The sequence below is a fragment of the Onychomys torridus genome, chromosome 18 (genome assembly GCF_903995425.1).
Source record: "Onychomys torridus chromosome 18, mOncTor1.1, whole genome shotgun sequence".
Taxonomy (NCBI): Eukaryota; Metazoa; Chordata; class Mammalia; order Rodentia; family Cricetidae; genus Onychomys; species Onychomys torridus.
In genome coordinates this window covers 20,482,112-20,502,771 of record NC_050460.1, presented here as the reverse complement: position 1 = coordinate 20,502,771, position 20,660 = coordinate 20,482,112, and the positions used below count along the sequence as shown (strand labels likewise).

The window sequence follows — 20,660 nt, the reverse complement described above, 5'->3', positions numbered from 1 at the left end:
TTAGTGCAAGAGAAGGACATTTATTATTCTGTAGACTCTACAGTGGCTACAGCAGAGATGAAAATGAGGAAGTGCTTTTGAAAGTAACCACAAGCAAATCGAAGTGTGATTTAAATTAGAGGGAAAAAGTAAGAATTGTCTCTGGTATTTGCTGAAGCCATTGTTACAGCTTTTCATTGGGTTGAACTTATCTTTATTATGGAGTAAGTAAAAAACATTTACATCTTGGCTTGTATTGAATGAGCTATTTCACTTTGAACACTGCAATGCTGGGGTATTGATTAGTTCTTCAAAGAATTCAATGCTTACAAATGAGGGCTATTAGGATTAATATAAAATTAATGTGTTAGTTTTAGATACAGTGTAGTGAAGCACTCATTTTGGGTGGCCTATTGCTTTCTTAGTTAACATTTTACTAGGATATTTAGACCTCACTTTGTCTTATATCTGCATGTTCGTGAATATTAATACCCTATTCAGCTGCTCCTCTCATCCCTGTTCCCTCTCTACTAACACCCAGTTTCCCAAAATGGACAAAACAGCTTGAGAACAAACACATCTCTCTAACACTTGGGACCCCTGCTCAGAGTCCAAAAAATATGGCTGCATTCAAATTGTCATTTCATCTAAATAAAATGCTGTCCAATGAACTTTTTTGCATCATCATTGTAGGCAATAATTGGTCATATTTTTTAAGAATAGTTATCACAAGAGCTACACTCCCAACTTCTTTTTAAAGTGATTTTGATAGAACAACTGCATTTTCATGGCCCTCACAGAACTAATATGTAAAGATGTCAAGTGACTCAAGGCTACAGCCTTAACTAGCCCTTCAATTCCTTGTCTTAGCAACAAGTTGTCTAGAACTACAACTTCTTTTCCAGATTTGGGTAAGTGCTACAGGCATGTGCACACATATGTGATGAACATAAGGCTTCTTGAATACTTGCTTAGTGATTCCTTTGAATTTCTCATTATGACATCTTAGCTCATCAAAGACTGTTGAATATCATAGATAGAATTTTCACTGTTTTGTTAAAATGTTTCCAATGTGTATTTGATAGTTAAGATTTAACATTGTAGTAGTTGCCCTAGAATTGCAAGGTATCATGGGGAAAGCCACAGCTTTTGTACTCTCTTTCCAATATATGTAGCACAGATATTTTTGAGAAATGGTTGACTTTAATGCATCTAGACCTGTAGAGTCTGTTTTTACCAGGTGTGTTTCCTAGACATTCAAAATAACAGATATATTTTAAAGATATCTGTTTGCCTTATCACTATAAATGGGTAAAGATTATTTGTGTAACTAAAAAAAAAAGATCATTTTCTGATGGTGTCATCATCTGTAATCAATGGGAATAAAAGAAGTCATAATCTGTGAACCAAACTATTGTTGTATCACTTCAACACACCATAAACATTACTGTGGTATAAAAGAAAATATCCACATACTACAAGGTAACTTCACACTTGAGAATAAAAGAGACCCTGTTTAATATTGGGATACTCATATCCCTAATCCACATAGAATGACACGTACCTTTTGAAAGATATGGTCATATTTCCTTTTAAGATGCATCTTTAGCTTGTGAGGAAAGAATTTGGTTCAAGTCATAAAAGTCCATAAGAAGGAATTTATTTTCTACAAATGCTTAATATTATCACTCAGATATTAGCCTGATTTTTATCTTATTCCTTTTCCTTTTTTAATTTTTTTTTTTAATTTCAAGAGTTTCTGGTGATAATGATAATATAGTTTGTTAGGATAAACAGGAAAGCCTAGAAAGTATAAAAGAGCAAAGAATAATACTTGTAACACAGTACCCAGAGGCAACCAGTATTGTCTTTTCAAATTTATTTCCACTCTTTTTTATGTGTGTGTTAAAGTTGGGATTAAACCTGTACAAAAAGAATATGAAGCATAAACCATTAGGATGAGGAAATAAGTGAGCTGATATTAAGTTAGTGGGACCTTGGATGCACTTTGTTATTATTTCACAATGGTCTACTCAAATCCAGGACTGGCTTTTTGTCCAGATTATTAAGTAGTGGGGAAAGTAGCATATGTTTAAATGTGTTCTATTTTATTTCAATAATTCTGCTTTTTCAGGGTTGTGCATCTCAGCTGTTGCAAATTATGTTAGACTAAAAATTGGTTACCAGCCCAGATAAACAGCTTTTTTGAGGGAAATAAATCCAAATAGAGTGAATTGTTTTGTGATTTTGAGATTAGCTAACACTCAATGTCCAAAGCATTTTATAATGCTTTGAAAATAAATAAAATAATTTATTGCCTATCCCTGCCTACACTCAATGCTCAAAAACAACTTTGAAAGTCTTGCTTGCTCTAGCTATGTATAAAAATAAAATATATTTTGTGGTTCATTAGACTTGCCATTCAAACTTCAGTTAGCTTGAATCTACCAACATTTTCAGTGTCATTAAAATTTCTATTTCCAAATGATTCTTCTTTTTTTTTAAATCCATGGTACAAATTGTGCCTAGTAAAATGAGGAATACAAAAGTTTTAGAAACTTCTGACAAAAGCGAAAGTGACATAATGAAATTTTGATATTGGATTTTCTACTATCTTATTGAAAAAACAAATGATGTTCTTCCCATTGTTTCCATACAAGATAACTTTTCTCTCTCCTTTTCAACATTATCGTTGTGATTATGACTCTGAATCAATTTAGAAAGTCCTTTCTCTTCCTTGCTGCCTCCTATTTCTATTTCTTGGTGACTGTTGAGTCCACATTGTGAGATGTTAGGATATTGATGCCTCTGGTGGTTTAAGTGAGACTATGCCCTCCGTAGGCTCAGGCATTTTGACACTTGGTCCCCACTTGGCATCTCTGTCTGGGGAAGTGATGGAAGGTGTAGTCTTGAGACAGGAAGTGCACCACTGGGGCAGGATTTGAGTTCAGTCCTCACCTCTCTTTTACTATACTCTCTGCTTGTGCTTACAATCGAGGATGTGATCTCTAAGCCTCCTAATGCTGCTGCCCTGTCTGTCTGCTGCTGTCATGTCTCCTTGTGATGATGGACCCCTACCCATCTGGACTCTAAAGACCAAATAAACTCTTCCACGAGTTAATTTTGGTGACAGTGTTTGATCACAGCAACAGACGAGTAAATAACACGCTACCATGAAGTAAAGGCTGATTTGACAGAGATTTCATTTTGGCTTACCTGACTTGTATGCAGTCTTTCCCCTCCTGTTGCTGAACTCTTTGATGTCACACAGGTCTTTTTGTAACTTCCAGCAATTTAATTTCTGTCTGGCCTCTCCACTCCACTGTTCTCTCAGTGTTCTCAGTAGGCTCCTCCATGCTCACAATAACCATTCTTAAACTACATCTATAATTTGACCTTCTACCAATCACTTTGTTCATGAAATTCTCCCCATATGTTTTCTTTTTCCTAGTGGATTTTAGTTCTCAATGTTCTTTCCCCCTTTTGGAATATTCTCCCTGAGCCTCTAACTTTGGCTGTGCTCTCTCACTGTGTTACCCCATGCTGACAGGACAGAGGATGGGGAACTCAGTTCCTGGCCTCAGATCCTGGCAGAGCCGGGTATCATCTGGGTGTCCTTAGGAAAGTCACAGTCTCTTGACTCCATTTATTTCTTTTCAAGACAAAACAATAGCACCAAAGATAGGCATTCCAGACCTCATGCAGGCATATTAACTAGGTTGAGAGGTTCAAGCAACTTTTAACTCTAAACTGTTATCTCTCATGTCTTCATATCCTAGATGGAGGCAGAAGCTCCATTTATCCCAGTTTTTCATATATGGAAATAGCATTTTTTTTTCAAAGCTTTGAGATGGGATAGAGGAAACTCACTATATTGTTATCTGCTTTGTTGTCAAATTTGTGGATTCAAATGATCCTCCATCTGCAGGCTTCAATATAGCTAGAAGTATCATCTCCAGGCATCTCTCACCACCATGTACCACCATTCAGTTTAAGAATTATTTATTTGTTTTTATTTACTTATTTATGGTTTTTTGTTTTGTTTTGTTTGTTTATTTTTTGTTTTTGTTTTTGTTTTTTGGAGACAGGGTTTCTCTGTGTAGCCCTGGCTGTTTTGGAACTCACTCTGAGTGCTGGGATTAAAGATGTGTACCACCACTGATATGAGGTCACAGAGACTGAAGCAGAAAGCACAGGGCCTACATGAGTCTGCACCAGGTCCTCTGAATGTATATTATAACTATTAACTTGGTATTTTTATGGGACTTCTGACTGTGAGAATGAGTGGGTCTCTGATTCTTGTCCTTGCTCTTGGGACTCTTCTCTTTTGGGTTGCTGTGTCCAACTTCAATATGATAGTTTTTGCTTCATCTTACTATTTTATTTTCTCATTTTTTGTTGCTGTCTCTTAAAAGTCTGTTCTTTTCTAAAGAGATACAGAAAGGAAGTGGATCAGGTGGAGAGAAGAGGTGGGGAGGAACTAGGAGGAAGAAAGGGAGGGAAACTTTAATCAGGACATGTTCTATGTACAAAGGGTCTATTTTCAATATCAAAAACAAGAATTTTTTTTTTCTGACACAGGGTCCCTCTGTAGTAGCTCTGGTTGTTCTGGAACTCTCTTTGTAGACCAGGCTGGCCTTGAACTCACAGAAATCCACCAGCCTCTGCCTCCCAAGTGCTGGGATTAAAGGTGTGCCACCACGCAGCTAGAGAAAAAGATTTTTAAAAAGCATTTTTTAAAAATATGTTTTAAGTTTCCACTAGAGTACCTAATACTGAGTAGATACTCAATAAAATGTTAGCTGTTATTTTCATTAATAGGATTATTATTATTATTTGCTTATTGCATAATTAATTATGACAGCTAGCATATTTTAACCTTTAATTATTAATAAATCATGATGAAGCACTTATACATATTTATAACCTATCTTCCTGAATGCTGTGCCCTCACTCCTTTCTACTCTCATTATTTTTAATTTAAAACAGCTACCAAAAAAAATGTTCCTGGCAATAAAACCAGTGCCACCATTCTTGTAAGTGATACTGGGTTATTGCAAGAGTGACATATTCTTGGATTTAATGTGTATTTTATGACAACATGGCAATGACAATGTACCTGAAAGAAAATGTCTATGGCGGCTCTCAAGTGCCAAAAGGCAAAGTGGAATTTTAATACCCCCAAAATGACTTAGCCCATTGCCTGGGGGAAGGGGCAAATATTTGTTTAATTAATACATAAGTATATTATGTAAGAACGTCCATCTACATAAGTCAAAATCTGTACTAAATATTCACTTAACAAATATCCATTAAGCAGCTGCCCTGTGCATGTCAATGGCCATTTTGGAATCTGAATACAGAAATAAATATAAAATTTATATTCTAATAGCGAAGTCCACCAAAGCTGGATTTAAAACATTCAATTTAAAATATTATGAACTGGTTCCGATCATTACAATAAAGCCAACATTTCAGTAAAGGTACACAAAGGTTCTTGGTTTCCTAGTGCATATAAAAGTTGTCCTTATATTATACTGTAATTGATACTGTGCAAGAGCATTATATCTTAAAATTGCTTTAATGCAAAAGATGATTCTAATAATGATCTAAGCTGTTGGAAAAATGATACCAATTGAAGTGCTTGAGGCAGGGTTCAATTTGTGAATACATGCCATCGTCTGTGAAGCTCAGTATGAGTTGTATCCAGATGAAAATCAGATGTGCTCCAGAAAGCCAGCTCATACACCAGATCCTGATCCCACTGCCAGGCACCCCTCAAACAGACCAAGCTACAAAACTGTCTCCTATATGCAGAGGGCCTAGTCTGGTCCCATGCAGGTTCCACAGCTATTGGTCTAAAGTTCCTGAGTTCCTAGGAGCTTGGTTCAGTTGACTCTGTAGATTTCTCCATCATGATCTTGACCCTTCTTGCTTATATAATACCTCTTCCCTCTCTTCAACTCCCAGAGCTCGGCCTGGTGCTCAGCTGTGGATCTGCATTTGTTTCCATCAGTTCCTGGATGAAGACTTTGTGATGACAGTTAGGTATTCACCAATTTGATTACCAGGGTAGGCCAGTTCAGGCATCCTCTCCACTATGGCTAGTAGTCTAGTCTGGAGTTGTCTTTGTGGATTCCTGGGAATTTCCTTAGCACTAGGTTTCTCCTTAACCCCATATCTCTCCTTCTATCAAGATATCTCTCTGGTGCATGAATGAGCTTTCTAGAGCCCATTACCTATGGTGGACACCTTGCTCAGCCTTGGTACAGTAGGGAGGGGCTTGATCCTGCCTCAACTGAATGTTCCAGCCTTTGCTAGCTCCCCATGTGAGCCCCTACCCTTTTGGAGGAAGGGATGGAGAGTTCATAGTGGGAAGGCTGGGGGAGCAGGAGTGATGTGAGGGGGATCTGTGGTTGGAATGTAAAATGAATAAAAAAGAGTCTTAAAAAAGAAAAAGAAACCGAGAAAGAAAGAAAGAAAGAAAGAAAGAAAGAAAGAAAGAAAGAAAGAAAGAAAGAAAGAAGGAAGGAAAATCAAATATGATGTATGCAATGGGCAACACAGCTCAAAGTAAGAGCAAAGAGAATTTCAAAAAGACTGAGTACTTTTCCAATGTTACAGAACAAACTAACTGAGTATTGTTGTTTACAACAACTCTTATTCATCAGAATTTTCTGGTTCAAATATTGGGTTGAGCTCTGCTTATCTGTTGTAATTTGCAAGGCTCTATCTTAAAGGTTATCATGTGGATACATGATTTAATATAGCTTCACTAATATGCCTGCTAGATGGAAGAAGTCTCTCATCTTCAGTGAGGCTAGCCTGGCTATTTACCATCACAGTATCAGTTCAAGACAATCTTAAGGCATGGTTTCAGAAGTCATACAGTCCTTCACTACAACTGTGTCAGAATTTGTGACTATTTAAGAGCTGAAGGAATGAAGTCAGCCTCTTGATGGCAAGGATTAAACAGAATCTGGGCAACTTTTTTAGCCAACTATGGATGGAGAGTTATTATCTCACACTGTCTATTCAGTGACCACGACTCAGATAGGATGAGATGAAGCAGAGACTTTCCCACTGTTAGGGAACAGTGTATTTACAACTGAAAAGTACATTCTGAGCTGAGGGAATAGCCAACACAGCATGCCAACATGAGCCAACAAGGAGCTCATTGTAGTTGGAAATGACATGCAAAAATGAGTGTTTAAGAGATGGTAGTGGAGAGACAGTCAGGGGCAAAACAGCACAGGGGTTGCAGACCATTGTAAGGACTTTGTATTTTACTGTGAGCCAGAGGTGGGAAATGAAAAATAAAAAAAGACAGAAGTAATTGACAGAATTTTCAGTGAGTGATCTAGTTTGACACTAGAATATTTCTGGCCCCTCTGCTTGGGTTGGACTTCAGAGAGGAGGCAAAAATGGAAACAATACACTAGGCAGCAGATTGAGTCAAGCAAGAGATGCTGGTGATTTAGATGTTGAGGGCAAACCTGATAGCATTTTCTGCAATACTTTGTTCACTTAATAATGCAGAAACATATTCTCAGATTGCTGGTTGTCATCCTTCACAGGCTTTCAGTTTTCTTTAAACAATTACATGTATTTATTTTTATGTGTCTTCTCCCTCATCAAGCATTTGAAAGTCATTCAGTAAACATGTATTGACGTGGGCCTCTTGATTGAAATGAACATAATTACCAAAGAGATGTTGAATCTTTCAGAGATTATCACTAAATGATGACTGAAGCCAGAGGCAAATAGATGAGTCTATTAATGGTCATTGGTACTCCACAGATTCTATGTCTGCTTGGTTCTGAAGACAGCAAGTAGATTAGAGCTAAGACAGTGTATCTGCAGGAAAAAGCTTCCCTAAACTACCCAAAAATATCATTAAGTTAATGGAACATTTTTTTTTTAGTAAGTCTCTACTAAGTGTAAAGCAGCAAATCAGGGATTCAAACAAGATGTATATAATCTTTATATATAAAATATATATGTATGTAGTTAGAGTTTTCCTGCCTGGCCCAGTCAGGACAAATCTCACTTACCCGCCAGTCCCACAGTCTCTCAGACCCAACCAAGAAAGCACACAGAAACTTACATTGTTTACAAACTGTATGGCTGTGGCAGGCTTCTTGTTATCTACTTTTTCTATCTTAAATTAACCCATTTTTGCTTATCTATACTTTGCCACATGGCTTGTGGCTTACCAGTGTCTTTACATGTTGCTTCTCATGGCGGCAGCTGGCGGTGTCTCCCTCCAGTCTTCTACTTCCCAGAATTCTCTACTCTCTTGTCCCACCTATACTTCCTGCCTGGCCACTGGCCAATCAGAACTTTATTTACACAGAGCGATATCCACAGCACTTCCCCTTTTCTTTTCTTTTTTTTAAGGAAAGTTTTAACTTTTACATAGTACAATTACATATAACAAAACAATTATCAAACAAGAATTATAGTTACAATATTAAAGAAGATATCCTATCTATCTTATATTTGTGAGTCTAAGGTTTTATATCTAACTTATCTTTTATCATAATTGAGGAAATTATAACTATCTAGTCTTCAACCACATCAAAGACCTCAGAAGGATATAATATTACCTGAGAACCAGGAGAAGGATGCGAGCATTTTTCGGGAGTCTTGCAGGGTAGACAGAGACAGCTGGCAGCCTGGACAGTCACCTAATGTTCCTTTGTAAAGTTGGGGCATCTGTCTTCAGCCCACAGGGCCAGAGTCTCTCAGTCACTTCTCTCAGTGTCCTGTAGAATGTCTGGCAGTTTCCTCTGTGAAGCAGGAACCTGAAGGACCATTTTGAAAGCAAAGTTCAGTGGTCACCTTTCTATGGGTCCTGCATGTCCAGGTGATCAAGCAGTCCAGGCAAGAACAGTTTCTTGCCCAGATGGCTATTTTTGCCAAGGTGAAGATTGTATTTGGCTTTTGTGGGCACCTGCATTCATGTGCAAATACTCACATGGAAACACACACACACACACCTACACATATTTTAAAACAATAACAATAAAAATGTAAACACATTAAAAAAATCCCTAGCCTGGGAATTAGAGACCAAGCCTGGCTTTTTTACTCTTATTTAAAATAAGTGTCCTAAGTTTACTGCTTCATTTTCCTTATCCATAAAACTAAGTGTTCAGGATAGACCAGTGGGGCTGAATAATCATGCTCAAGACTCACCCACTGCCACCTTTTGAAGCCTTCTGTGTGATTTTAATGAACAACAAGGGTTGAAAACTGATGTGCTAAATGGTCACTTAGAAAACAGCAAAACTCTCTGATTTTATGATTCGTCCTGTTTTGACAATAGTATCAATTGCTACAGATAGCAAACTCTCAGAATTTACAGGGTCTCAAAATGCAGAGACTATAGTCAAAGACATTCTATTCAGAATTAAGGTCAGTTTCTCATTTGAACTCTAAATTATAAGCAAGTTATCATAAGAACCATTTACATATCATTATTTGTGTGCTTTAAATAAATAATGTCAATCACTTAAGTCTTAGAAACAAACTCTTAGAAAGTAGGTTCCTTCAGAAGATGTACTGTTGGGAGTAAGCTACTCATTGCTAGTGCTCATCTGCTTGAAGCCTCTTTTTTCTACTGTGATACTGGGTAAAGAAGGCATAACTCTTCCTGAGAAGGAAGTGTAATCAGATACTGTATATTAAAAGTTACTGTCGTAACTTTCGATTTTTAAGTAAGTGGGCTCAATATACTATGTGGTAGTAAACTTCCTAAATTTTAACTCATATTAAAAACAGTATCCTGAGGTACGTGAAAAAGGATGGCTGATTTGTAGAAAAATAGAGTGGAATATCTATTTGTACTGATTTTCATAAGATTAAATCCACAATATCCCGAAACAGTTTTGAAATGTATCACCACAAATTTTGCTAGTTTTTTTTTTTAAAAAACTAAACAGATTTTATAACAATCAACAGATAATTGCCCCTTCAATTTAGTTTTTATGTAATTTTAAGCAATAGAGGATATATGCAAATGCTATTTTTTTAAAGAAAAAAATTTTAAAATTACCACCAGTACTGAGATCCAAAAATCATCCAGGGAGATGCTTCAAAAATTGGATAAAGACTTAAAATAAATATTGTTATAAAGAAAACACAATTAGAGTCCTTATTCTTACATTCTGTTGCATTTTCAGTTCACTTTTAAATCCTTGGGGCAGGAAAATGTTCTCCTTCTTTCAGCCAGCCTAATAATAGGAAGAAAGACATGTGCAGGTGACAGCTAATAGCTTACACTGATGAATGTAGGTGTAGCCAACAAAGAATCCACTGGTTGTGTGCAATTTCTGCAAGTATAGTTATGTTTAAAGACTATTTGAAAAAATTGCATGATGTACAGAAAGACATTATGAAAAAGAAATGTATGGTTTTCAGTATAATACAGTTGCCAGCATCATCTTAGCATCTTTGCATTGGTCTGTTATTCACATTCTATCTTTACATTTCACACATATTTCACTGTACCTGATGTTTCCCTTGTAAATGACAACCTAAGCTTCATAAATTTAAAATAAAAATCACAGTTACACCTTTTATTGTAGCAGGCAAATTATGACACAGGAATAATAGCGGGGTGGCCAGAACAGTGAACATGTTTGAAAAACCGTGTCCTATGCAGCACAGGACAGCTGTTTTGTTTCACATTAGCTTAGCCACTTACCACTTAGCTCTACAATATAACCTTGAAATCAATCAGACATGTGTACCATGCTTTCAAAGAGTGTTCTGCAGTGAGAGTAAGCCTTGGAAAGTTTGAAAATACAGGCAATACATACCAGAGTGTTTATAATAACAGTTAGAGATACACTAGTAATTGAAAACCAACTAAAGTGTTTATGGGGTTAGAGATGTAGCTTAGTTACTAGTGTTTATACAGTATGCACAAAGCTCTGAGTTGAATCACCAGTACTATAGGAACAGCATGGTGGCACATGCCTGTAATCCCAGGAAGTAGAGGCAGGTGTATCTGAAGTTCACAGTCATCCTCAGCTACACAGGGATCTTGAAGCCAGCATGAACTGGGTGGGAGCCTGCCCCTCACAAAAGTGGTTTTCAGTCATAAAGTTGCAAGGTGTTGTAGGAAATGACACATATTTTAGCATCAGAATGACCTCACTCTTTTATGACTCAACTTTTAATAGTAACCAGATGTAAAACTTGACAGCTCCTCTCTCACCTTTCAGATCACCTCTCCTACCACTTTTTCCAAATTCTGGTGTCTTCATACCAGATTTAGCACATTGTGTTTTGCATTTTTCTTTTAAATAAGGAAAAGCATGATAACCCATATTTAGTAATTCATACATTATTGTACATAAGATAAAGTCATTACAGGGGTGCTATTTTGGAGAAAGGTCAAAGGTGATGTAGGCATGAGAGGATCCACATGAAAAAGACATGGAGCATGTTGAGAAGGAGCACAGGGAAGAGTGAAGGATTGTCACTTAGAAACCAGAGTTAGTTACCTCTCAATTTTGCCTGGGGCTCGGGGAGGTCAGTCATGCAATCACTGTACAGAGAAAAGCAAATGGACCCACTTTTCTAAAGATGTCTTGTAAAATTTACATGATCTTCAGAGTCTAACACTATATTGAGTCCACACTTTACATCTGACAGAGTATAATGATGCTAATATCTTGAGCAATGAACTCTCATTACATGTATATACATATATAACGTTGTCTCCTTTGAGGCCTTATTTCCAGTAAAGTTCTTTTCCTTGTTAAGATATTGGATTCATTTATTGGACATAAATTTATAGTGTGGAAGTCATAAGTCATAGACTCCATCTTGAGAGGACAGTTACTGCACTAAAGTAAACCTTCCTTTGAACTTTGACCAGCTGAGATAAATGTTTTTCATTTGATTGTTGGTTACACACAACACACACACACACACACACACACACACACACACACACACACACACAAGATAAGAGACATATAGCTAATGAAATAAGTTGTTTGCTACATGCCTATGATTAGGTAGAATTATCGTTTGAAACAGTTAGTTATACTAGAAGTGAAGCTAGCTTTAGTTTTAAAATATAATTTGGCATGGTTGAGTGATCTCATGGAAGACTTACAAAATTTGGACGTGGCTAAGACATTGAGATTTTTCATTAAAATTGGTCATAATTTTACCTAATGGTTCTCAAATATAGTGTGTTCCTTTTTTATCTCAACCCATGAATATTAAAAAGGCACAGTATATACACACCAAAATGGGACAGTGCAAACTGTACTCTGTAGCTTAAGTTAGACATCTAAGTGACAGAGAGAAACCTTCACTGATCTCAAACACACTGGATGAGCATTTAACCCAGTGGCCTCAGGCATTAGAACTGTAAAAGGCAAAACCCCAAGTACATAGAAACTAACACCAAACCATGGGTTTGTTTTGTTTTGTTTTGTTTTTCCTTCAAGTTTCAGAGTCATTTTTAACATATATAGTAACTTGGCTTAAAATTTAAATACACTCATACATACAGGTTTCCTAGCTGGAGAGTTTCCATGCCTGGGGGAGGGGCGGTGACAATTGGTGCATTCTATCCCGAGCACGTGTAATGATAATAAAGTTGATTGGTTGAGCCTTGCAGCTCCCCGATTTCCTCTCTTTCTATAGAGTAGTTCAGCAGGGGGTGACAGGGCTCTCCCCCCATCGCCACCAGCTCTACTAACAAGACGTAGGTTGATACCATTTTTATTGTTCTGCTGGGGTGGGAAAGAAACCATATGCTTGAGCATTTTAAATGGCTACACCAAAGGAAAAAAAAAAAATTGAACCAGACCCCTCCCCCATCCTGCTGGACTTTGGGGTGGGTTTATTCTAAATATTCCGTGGACTTGGGATTAGCGCAATGTTTCTGCGCCTGGACAAAGAGTCTTGAGGGGAAGAAATATTAAGGGCTTTAGAGAAGCAATTGGACTAAGTGAAGTGTGGAGTGGGAAGCTTACATGTGAAACCCACCCCTCCCCTGGATACCAGGCAAAGGCAGCGAGAGTCGGAACCAGCTGATGCCTCTTCCCGTTTCCAGGGTGAAATTTTCACAGCAGCTAATTCTAAAGGGAAGAAAAATCCCTTTCCAGCAGCGGAGAAGATCCTATCACCCAACCCCAGCTATGTAACCTTTTAGGCAGGCTTTTCGGAGAAATCCGCATTTTTTTTTTTAAAAAAGGCAGCATTCACGGTCCATCCAAACCACGGGCCTGGAATCAGAGCTGGTAGGAAAATATGAAAAGCCTCTTTACACTCTGAGTGTTTGAAACGATCCGATGAACATAGCAAGTGGCTGCCAACGTTCGGCGGCTGCTGGTGCCGCCGCTGCCGCCGTTCCTCGCAGAGGGCTGGACGGAGCTAGTCCTGATTTCAGCACCTCCGGCGCTGGACAGCTCCCTGCACGCCTCACCACCGCCTGCTTGCTTTTTCCCCACTCTCGCCTTGCATTACTGGAGATGCATCTAAATTACGTCCTGTTCAACAACAAGTAGATTTTTTTTTCCTGTACGGGAATTACAGTAGGCGATTCTCTCAATTAAACTGCATTTTCTTCTTTACGGACTTGGCTGTCAGGCGTATTTATCCCGATCTCCCCTCCACCCCCTTTGCAGGAACGAGTCTTTGGGAACGTGGTCCACCCAGGGATGTAAAACTGTGCTTACCGATGCATCCCATACGAAATGCTTATGTGATCGGCTCTCTACCTTCGCCATTTTGGCTCAGCAACCTAGAGAAATAGTAAGTAACAAAGGGAAAACACGGCTTTAATGCAAAGGCAGGGACATTGTGGCGAGTATTTCTCCAGGGAACTGCATTTCAAAGGGGGAAATAGAAAAGGTTGCAGGGTGGCAAAAATCGGGTTCTTCTCCTCAGCTACAGTAGCTTGGTGAAATGAATTCTAGTTGGTGTGCGATAACTAAATTCCACTCAATTTTATGTCTTATAACTTGCTATTTTTGCAGTATAGTGTTGAAGATGTACTCTGATATCACTAATATTCTGCAAACTTTCAAATAAAAATAATTGCCAACTCAACGTTTATTTTAAAGCAGGAAAGCTGTTCTGGGGGAATTTGTGACAGTGCTGTTAAGACAGAAAAAAGACCCCAGACACTAGAGCTGAACACATTGCATATCTGCATTGGATATTTTCAGTACAGGTTTTCTGAGGGTGTCCTTGGATACATGTGTATTTTTAAATCAAATTAAGTTTTCATGGAGACATGGTTGTTTGGAACTGTAAAAGCATTCCTTAAAAGCATGTAGATTATTGCAAAAAGAAAAAGAAAAAAAGAAATAGTTTCTGAAAGAGAGAGCTGTACAGAACAGTCCAAAAGAAAAAAGGATGTTCTCACCAAATATATTTTGAGGAAATTTTACAGAAAATAGAAATAATAACAAATAAGTATCCTGATAAAATATGACTTTCTGCCTAAATTTGGCCTAAAAAGAATCACTCCTTTTACTTGTTTTAATGATGCATATAACTAATAATTTGATACAGATTTGTGGCATACTTAGTGAATTGCTTCAAAGTTCTAATATAAAAATTTATGAAAAACAGCTGATTTCACTAGGTATGGTCATGCTACTGTCTAAGAAAAGAAGCCATTTGGATCAGTGGGTGTTTGTACTATTTATATAAAAGATTTTAAAAGATATAAGCTTATTTTTCAAGGTCATGGCTTTAGGGACTGGTACTGGCGCTATGCAAATTATCTCCACATACTTTGTTCATAAGAAAAAATGTATTTTAAGGTCTTAAGTATAGCACCCCATTTTCTTCTGTATACTTGGAAGCCAAGCAAGTAAAATTTAATGTGAGATTGCTTGACTCGAAACAAAGTTGTCAAAAGTCTGAAAGTTTCCATTTTTTCAGCCACTGTGTACCATAACATAATGATTTATAAATGAGAGTCGCGGGATAAATCTTACCAAGAGTCCAATGGTAAGATGACTAAACTGAACTTAGCTGAGGGGGAAAAAACTTGCTGCTTCAGATTTCACTCAAAGAAAATTTTCACCTATGAATGATGATTAAGTTGTAGTTTGGGGTACTTTAGAAAACTTTAAGTAAGTAATGGGCTATAACCAAACATTTTAAACTCTGAAGACCTTATGACTTCACCATGTAAGAGAAAGGGAAGCTAGAATTAGGTCTTTTAGAGCTTGAGAATATGTGAACTGAGTGTTCTGTGGTTAATTATCTGGTAACTATAACAACTATTTATGCTATTCTTGAGTGATAGCTTAGTTTCTCTTGAGTCTAGAATTTATTTTTATTCATGTAAAATTTCTCTTTATTTTCCTTTTTCCCCATAACTTACAGGTCATGGAATCTTCTGGGACCCCTTCAGTAACTCTAATAGTAGGCAGCGGCCTCTCCTGCCTTGCCTTGATCACCCTAGCAGTTGTCTATGCAGCCCTATGGAGGTATGTAATTAACGAGTGCACTTGAGATGGAGACCTCGGTGTCTGTGTGTGAAAACAATTAATGCAACAACACATGTCCACTGTTCCTCACATATTGAAAGCAGCACTTTTTCACAGTATTGGAACTTCTGTAACAGAACTGGAACACACAGCAACTGTATTTATCTAACTTTCTTCCCTTTATTTGTCTGTGGTAAATAGAAATAAACAAAACACACAGGCATACCTTTCTTCTAGCTCACATTAATGTGTGTTTCAACACTTTCTTCACATGTAAGCACAACGTTCTCATGTCACAAGTTCCTTCTCTGGGATGCATTGTGTATGTCAGTTGCTGTGGAACCTCAGAACTTAATTGGTACAGTCAAAGTTCTTTCTACAGGAAGAGGATATCCAGTTCTCAAGTGACAAACATGCTGTCAGTATGTCCTGCACAATGAGTGAAACCTTCTCTGATGTTAAAAGCATTAACAAAATTCCAATGTTCTCTACAAAAGGTCATGTACATGAGTGTTTGTTGTGAGTCAAATTTTGACAAGTTTGATAAAAGAATATCATAAAACTACGAAACGGAAATGTTGGGAAATTTTGTTCTCTCATATTTTAAATTGCATCTACTTAAAATCGGTAGAAATTTAATATTTTTTTCTGAGTAATTTCTAGGTAATAATTTAGGATACTAGTAAGAATTGGGTCTGTGAGGTTTGGTATGGCTACTCATGTATTGACAATGTATATGTAACATGTGACCAAATTTTAAAATGGATTTTATAATTTTAGCAATTAAAAGCCTTTTAACCATTGTCATTTTTTTTCTGGAGCTGAGGACCGAACCCAGGGCCTTGTGCTTGCTAGGCAATGGTTGTACCACTGAGCTAAGTCCCTAACCCCCCCATTGTCATTTTTACGGTGGTCTAAAATGCATATTACATGAGTATGCAGATAATCACCTATTGTTTCCTGAATATTTGATATATTTAAAATTGCAAAAGTTGATGTGCCTACCTCAAAGACTTTTATGTTTACCTAGGGCTTTATACAATCACCTAAAAAATAAAAATCAATTACTGTTTAATAAGAGATACTTATTTAGATTAATATTGACATTTAAATAAAACATTACTGTCCATTATGGCTTTCACTCTTTTGGAAGGAAGAATTAATTATAAAATATATTTAAATTGTCAAAGATATTAGGGATATTCATGCTTTGTGAGAGAAGAAAGTATGTATACATTTTGGCCCAGGTACATAACAGAAGGTCTTCATCACCGTGATAGTTGGTACAGAGGGAAACATTGGAGGAGTGGCAGAAGAGGAACCTGGAAACTGCCTACTGGGGGGTTGACACTGTTGATAGCAGAACTGTATATCCAAGACTCCATCAGGCGGTTGTCCTGAAAAAACAAACTGACAGGCTTGGAAGAATCCAACTTCCCAAATTGACTTAATGACAAGGTCTTTTTTTACAAATAAAGCAATTGGCTAAGATACTAGGTAATCCTGAAAATTTTGTAATTCTTATCCCATTGGAATCTTTGTATTCCATTTTCAACAGTTTCTGCTCATGTGTCAATTCCTGCTTCTGTTACACCCCTCCCTTCCCTTTCTCTACACACACACACACACACACACACACACACACACACACACACACAAATAGCCAATATCAGTATATGATACATTTGTTGATCCACTTGAAGTGTTCTTAAATTCAGAAACGGCAGGACAGTCACTTACTACAACAGAAATTCTAGGAATTTCTGAAAATCATTGAAGAGTCTATCAAAACCTATCCTGAAGTTGAAAGTTACAGAAAAGAGTATCAAGAAATGGCACAAATATGTATTCCTAAGAATTAAATGGTCATCCTCTATCCATAGGAGAATTGAAATAATAATTACAACTTGAAAGAAGTGTTAAGACTCATGAATTTCTAAATGGATCTTGTAGTGTGATTCATTCAAAGTGCTTCATAAACACCAAGTACATATACCCTAAAACATGTTGGTTCAGTTCTAAGAGTTTTGGGAATCTTCCTGCTTTTTCCTCTAATAAAAATATGTAGGGTTAAAACTTTTCTAGTGATTTCTAAAATGTAGTAGCATGTGAGATATATAGATAATATGCTATTTTGAAATTTGTAGATGCTCCATGTAGTTCACTACGGATGTCCCTTCACAAGTGACAGGGATGGAGATGTGTCTCAGAGCCAATGCCTGCCTTGCATTTGTGATACTCATAGTTTCAATTCTCAGAGATACTCACTTTCTTTGCTATTAACACTATTGTTAATCATGATAATGTTGACAATGATAATAATAATGATAATGATAATAATAATAATAATAATAATAATAATAATAAATTAAGTGGATTTTTCTCCATCTAGCCACACAATTAGCTTGATAAACTGTTAAGTCAAAAAGCAATCCAGTATGTCATCCCAGTCAACTTATTGACATAAAAAGTTCACAAACTTTCTTTAAAATATAAAATGTCATACAACAATGCTAAAAGTAGTGACATTTCTTAGGAGAACTTAAGGCAACAATATGACTCAGTATTGTTGAGAAAAGGAAACATCTCGATAGTGTTCGGGGCAGCCAATTGGCCTTTTATTACTCTGCCTGGTTTTTTTGTTTTTTTTTTCTATTTATAAACACAAAATGTCACTGAAATCCTTTTGATAGTGTCAAGATGTGTGTTTGTATTATCATGGACTCCATTAACACAAAAAAAGATTTATAGCTTTCATCCACAAGAAAAATAACAATGTAATATTTGTTGCTACCTTGAGCACCCTTGTGTGTGCTTTATCATATGTTTAGATATTCAGAATGCAGGAGTGATGGCCAACAACCCTTGAAGCCCATTTTTTCTATGTGTCAACGTCACTTACTTCAATTTGGGTTATCTTGTGAAGAAAAATTCTTTTACATTATGAAACCTAGTTTTTGTGTTTTGACGTTACTGTTGTCTTTAATTTCCTTTCATTTCTGGAGTATGTGGTTGCTGCCTACATACTCTTTAAAGATAAAGTGGGGAAAGAAAGAACTTGGTGAGATTCTATCTTTGAAAAGGTACATCTAGATCTTTGATTCCTCCATCTAGCACTGCACAGAAAATTCTGTGCCTGCTATGGTATGGAAATCCATGTTATAATACAAATAGAGCAGACTGAGACATACACCATGTACAAGGCTCTCTTATAGTATTGTTACATAGTGATTACTACTGGGTACAGTCAAGCAAAATAGCTGCTAACCTTCCAGGATAAACAGCTGGTAGAACATTTGATTCTGAACAGTTTTTGCTGTTTCTTACATTCTTAGTGTATTTTAAAATCATATAGCATGTTATATATACAGTTTTCATCCTAAGAGTAAAATATGGCAGTCATCTAGAATGGTCCATTATAATAGTGAATGATCATTTGAGGAGTGCATTCATTTTTATACATACAGACTTTTGCTATTTTTTTCTTTGAAAGAGATAATCAAGGATATAAGGAACAGCCTAGCTATATGAAAATGCTTGAGTATTTACTGATGTTTGTGGTGTCACAAAAAGTAGTGCATCTTTCTAGCATATAGGAGAATTGCTTCAAAATCTGGGTAGGGCTTTACTGTTGGGCCTCAGTGTTTCTATTGGTTGATACAGATATTATAAATGTATATATACATATACATACTTATGTAAGAAGGTGATTATAATAATTGATGTAATTCCAAGAAATTTTATACGGCTAGGACAAAATACTACATTTTTCAATTGTACAATTTCGGTTCTGTCAGTCAACTATGACATACTACAGAAAAAAAAATAAGTCTAAAGTTTTCTTGCATATACCATGTACGCTGAAATTCGGTACCCAAGAAAATATATATGAAAAATGGTTTTCCACATCTTTATATGAAATCTAGAGTCAAAACTTCTTCTAGTTAATTCCACCAATTACACAATATGAAATTTGTCATGTTTCTTTCTCTCTCTGACTAGGTACATCCGCTCTGAGAGGTCCATAATTCTAATTAACTTCTGCCTATCTATCATCTCATCCAATATTCTCATACTGGTTGGACAGACCCAGACACACAATAAGGTATGACTGCTAACGACTCCAGTTCTATTTGTGTGCTTATTTTGCATATAGTTGGTCACTGGTTTGTCCAAGTTTTTATTCTAAACAACTATTGAAATATATGATTTTAGTTACTCCTTTTGTTTCTAAATAAATGTACAGCCTATTACAGTCCACAAAGAATCTTCTGTTGCCTAACAGTTCTTTAGTGCTATTGACTGTATAATGCTCAGAATACTCAGATATATAATATAATACTCAGAAGACATTACATCAAAGCTGTATGTCTTCAAAGCCATGAGACACCAACAACCAATATTTTTTTATTTATTGTCCCAATTGTGTAGCATTCAAATGGAATTTGACATAATGTCTGTGTTTAGGTCTAATTTATTAACATACCAACTGCTAAAATGACTGTATCAATGAATTATAATCATAATATCATTGAAAATCTATCTCTAAAATAATATATGCACAATAATCACAGAATCTACAAATAGGTTTAGCCCTTTAGAAATTTTTCTTTACTGAAAGCATTTTGATACTTAAGCAACATTGTAGTTATTTAAGCATATAACCACTTTTTGTCAGAGTGTGGAACTATATATCCTATTTTTAGGAATTGACCAATATATATTGGCTGATTGTCCTTATTTTATTTAATAAATGACTATCTTTACTGAACTATTCTATACTATTTCAGGAAACCAAACCCAGCCTCAAAATAATTTACTTGGGACTAAATATTTTAGAAGCAATTAAGAAAAATTCTTATTTCAAACACCAAAGCCAATAGTTAAAGTTAAAAACTCACTTTTTAGAAGTTTATTCAATAGATATTCATAGCACATGTATGAAGAGTATGGGTAGTCTGGTTATCCTGCCAGTTTACAACCCTAAGGTTCATAATTCCCACCCAAAGAATCTATTGTAGGTCTGGATAGGGCCTTGGAGATATATCTTCTTTGAACCACATTGCTCCAGCCAGGAAGACACAAGGGTAAAGCCACTAACCATTAAGACAAACTAAAACAACAGCCCTTTAGACAGCCTATAAAAGTAAAAACTAATTTTGTGTCCTTGGGTATTTTTAATACCTTATTTATTGTTTC

At 36.4% G+C, this 20,660-nt stretch overlaps 1 protein-coding gene across 3 annotated transcripts in view; it reads left to right on the top strand.

Annotated features, from left to right (window-relative positions):
• The window catches only part of Adgrb3 (adhesion G protein-coupled receptor B3), a 725,876-nt gene that overhangs the window by 562,747 nt on the left and 142,469 nt on the right, over positions 1 to 20,660 (top strand). For all 3 annotated transcript variants that reach the window (XM_036167755.1, XM_036167756.1, XM_036167754.1), the window contains exons 17-19: positions 13,641 to 13,767; positions 15,358 to 15,461; positions 19,464 to 19,566. In XM_036167755.1, the coding sequence (XP_036023648.1) occupies positions 13,641 to 13,767; positions 15,358 to 15,461; positions 19,464 to 19,566 (334 nt within the window). The remainder of the gene's footprint in view (positions 1 to 13,640; positions 13,768 to 15,357; positions 15,462 to 19,463; positions 19,567 to 20,660) is intronic.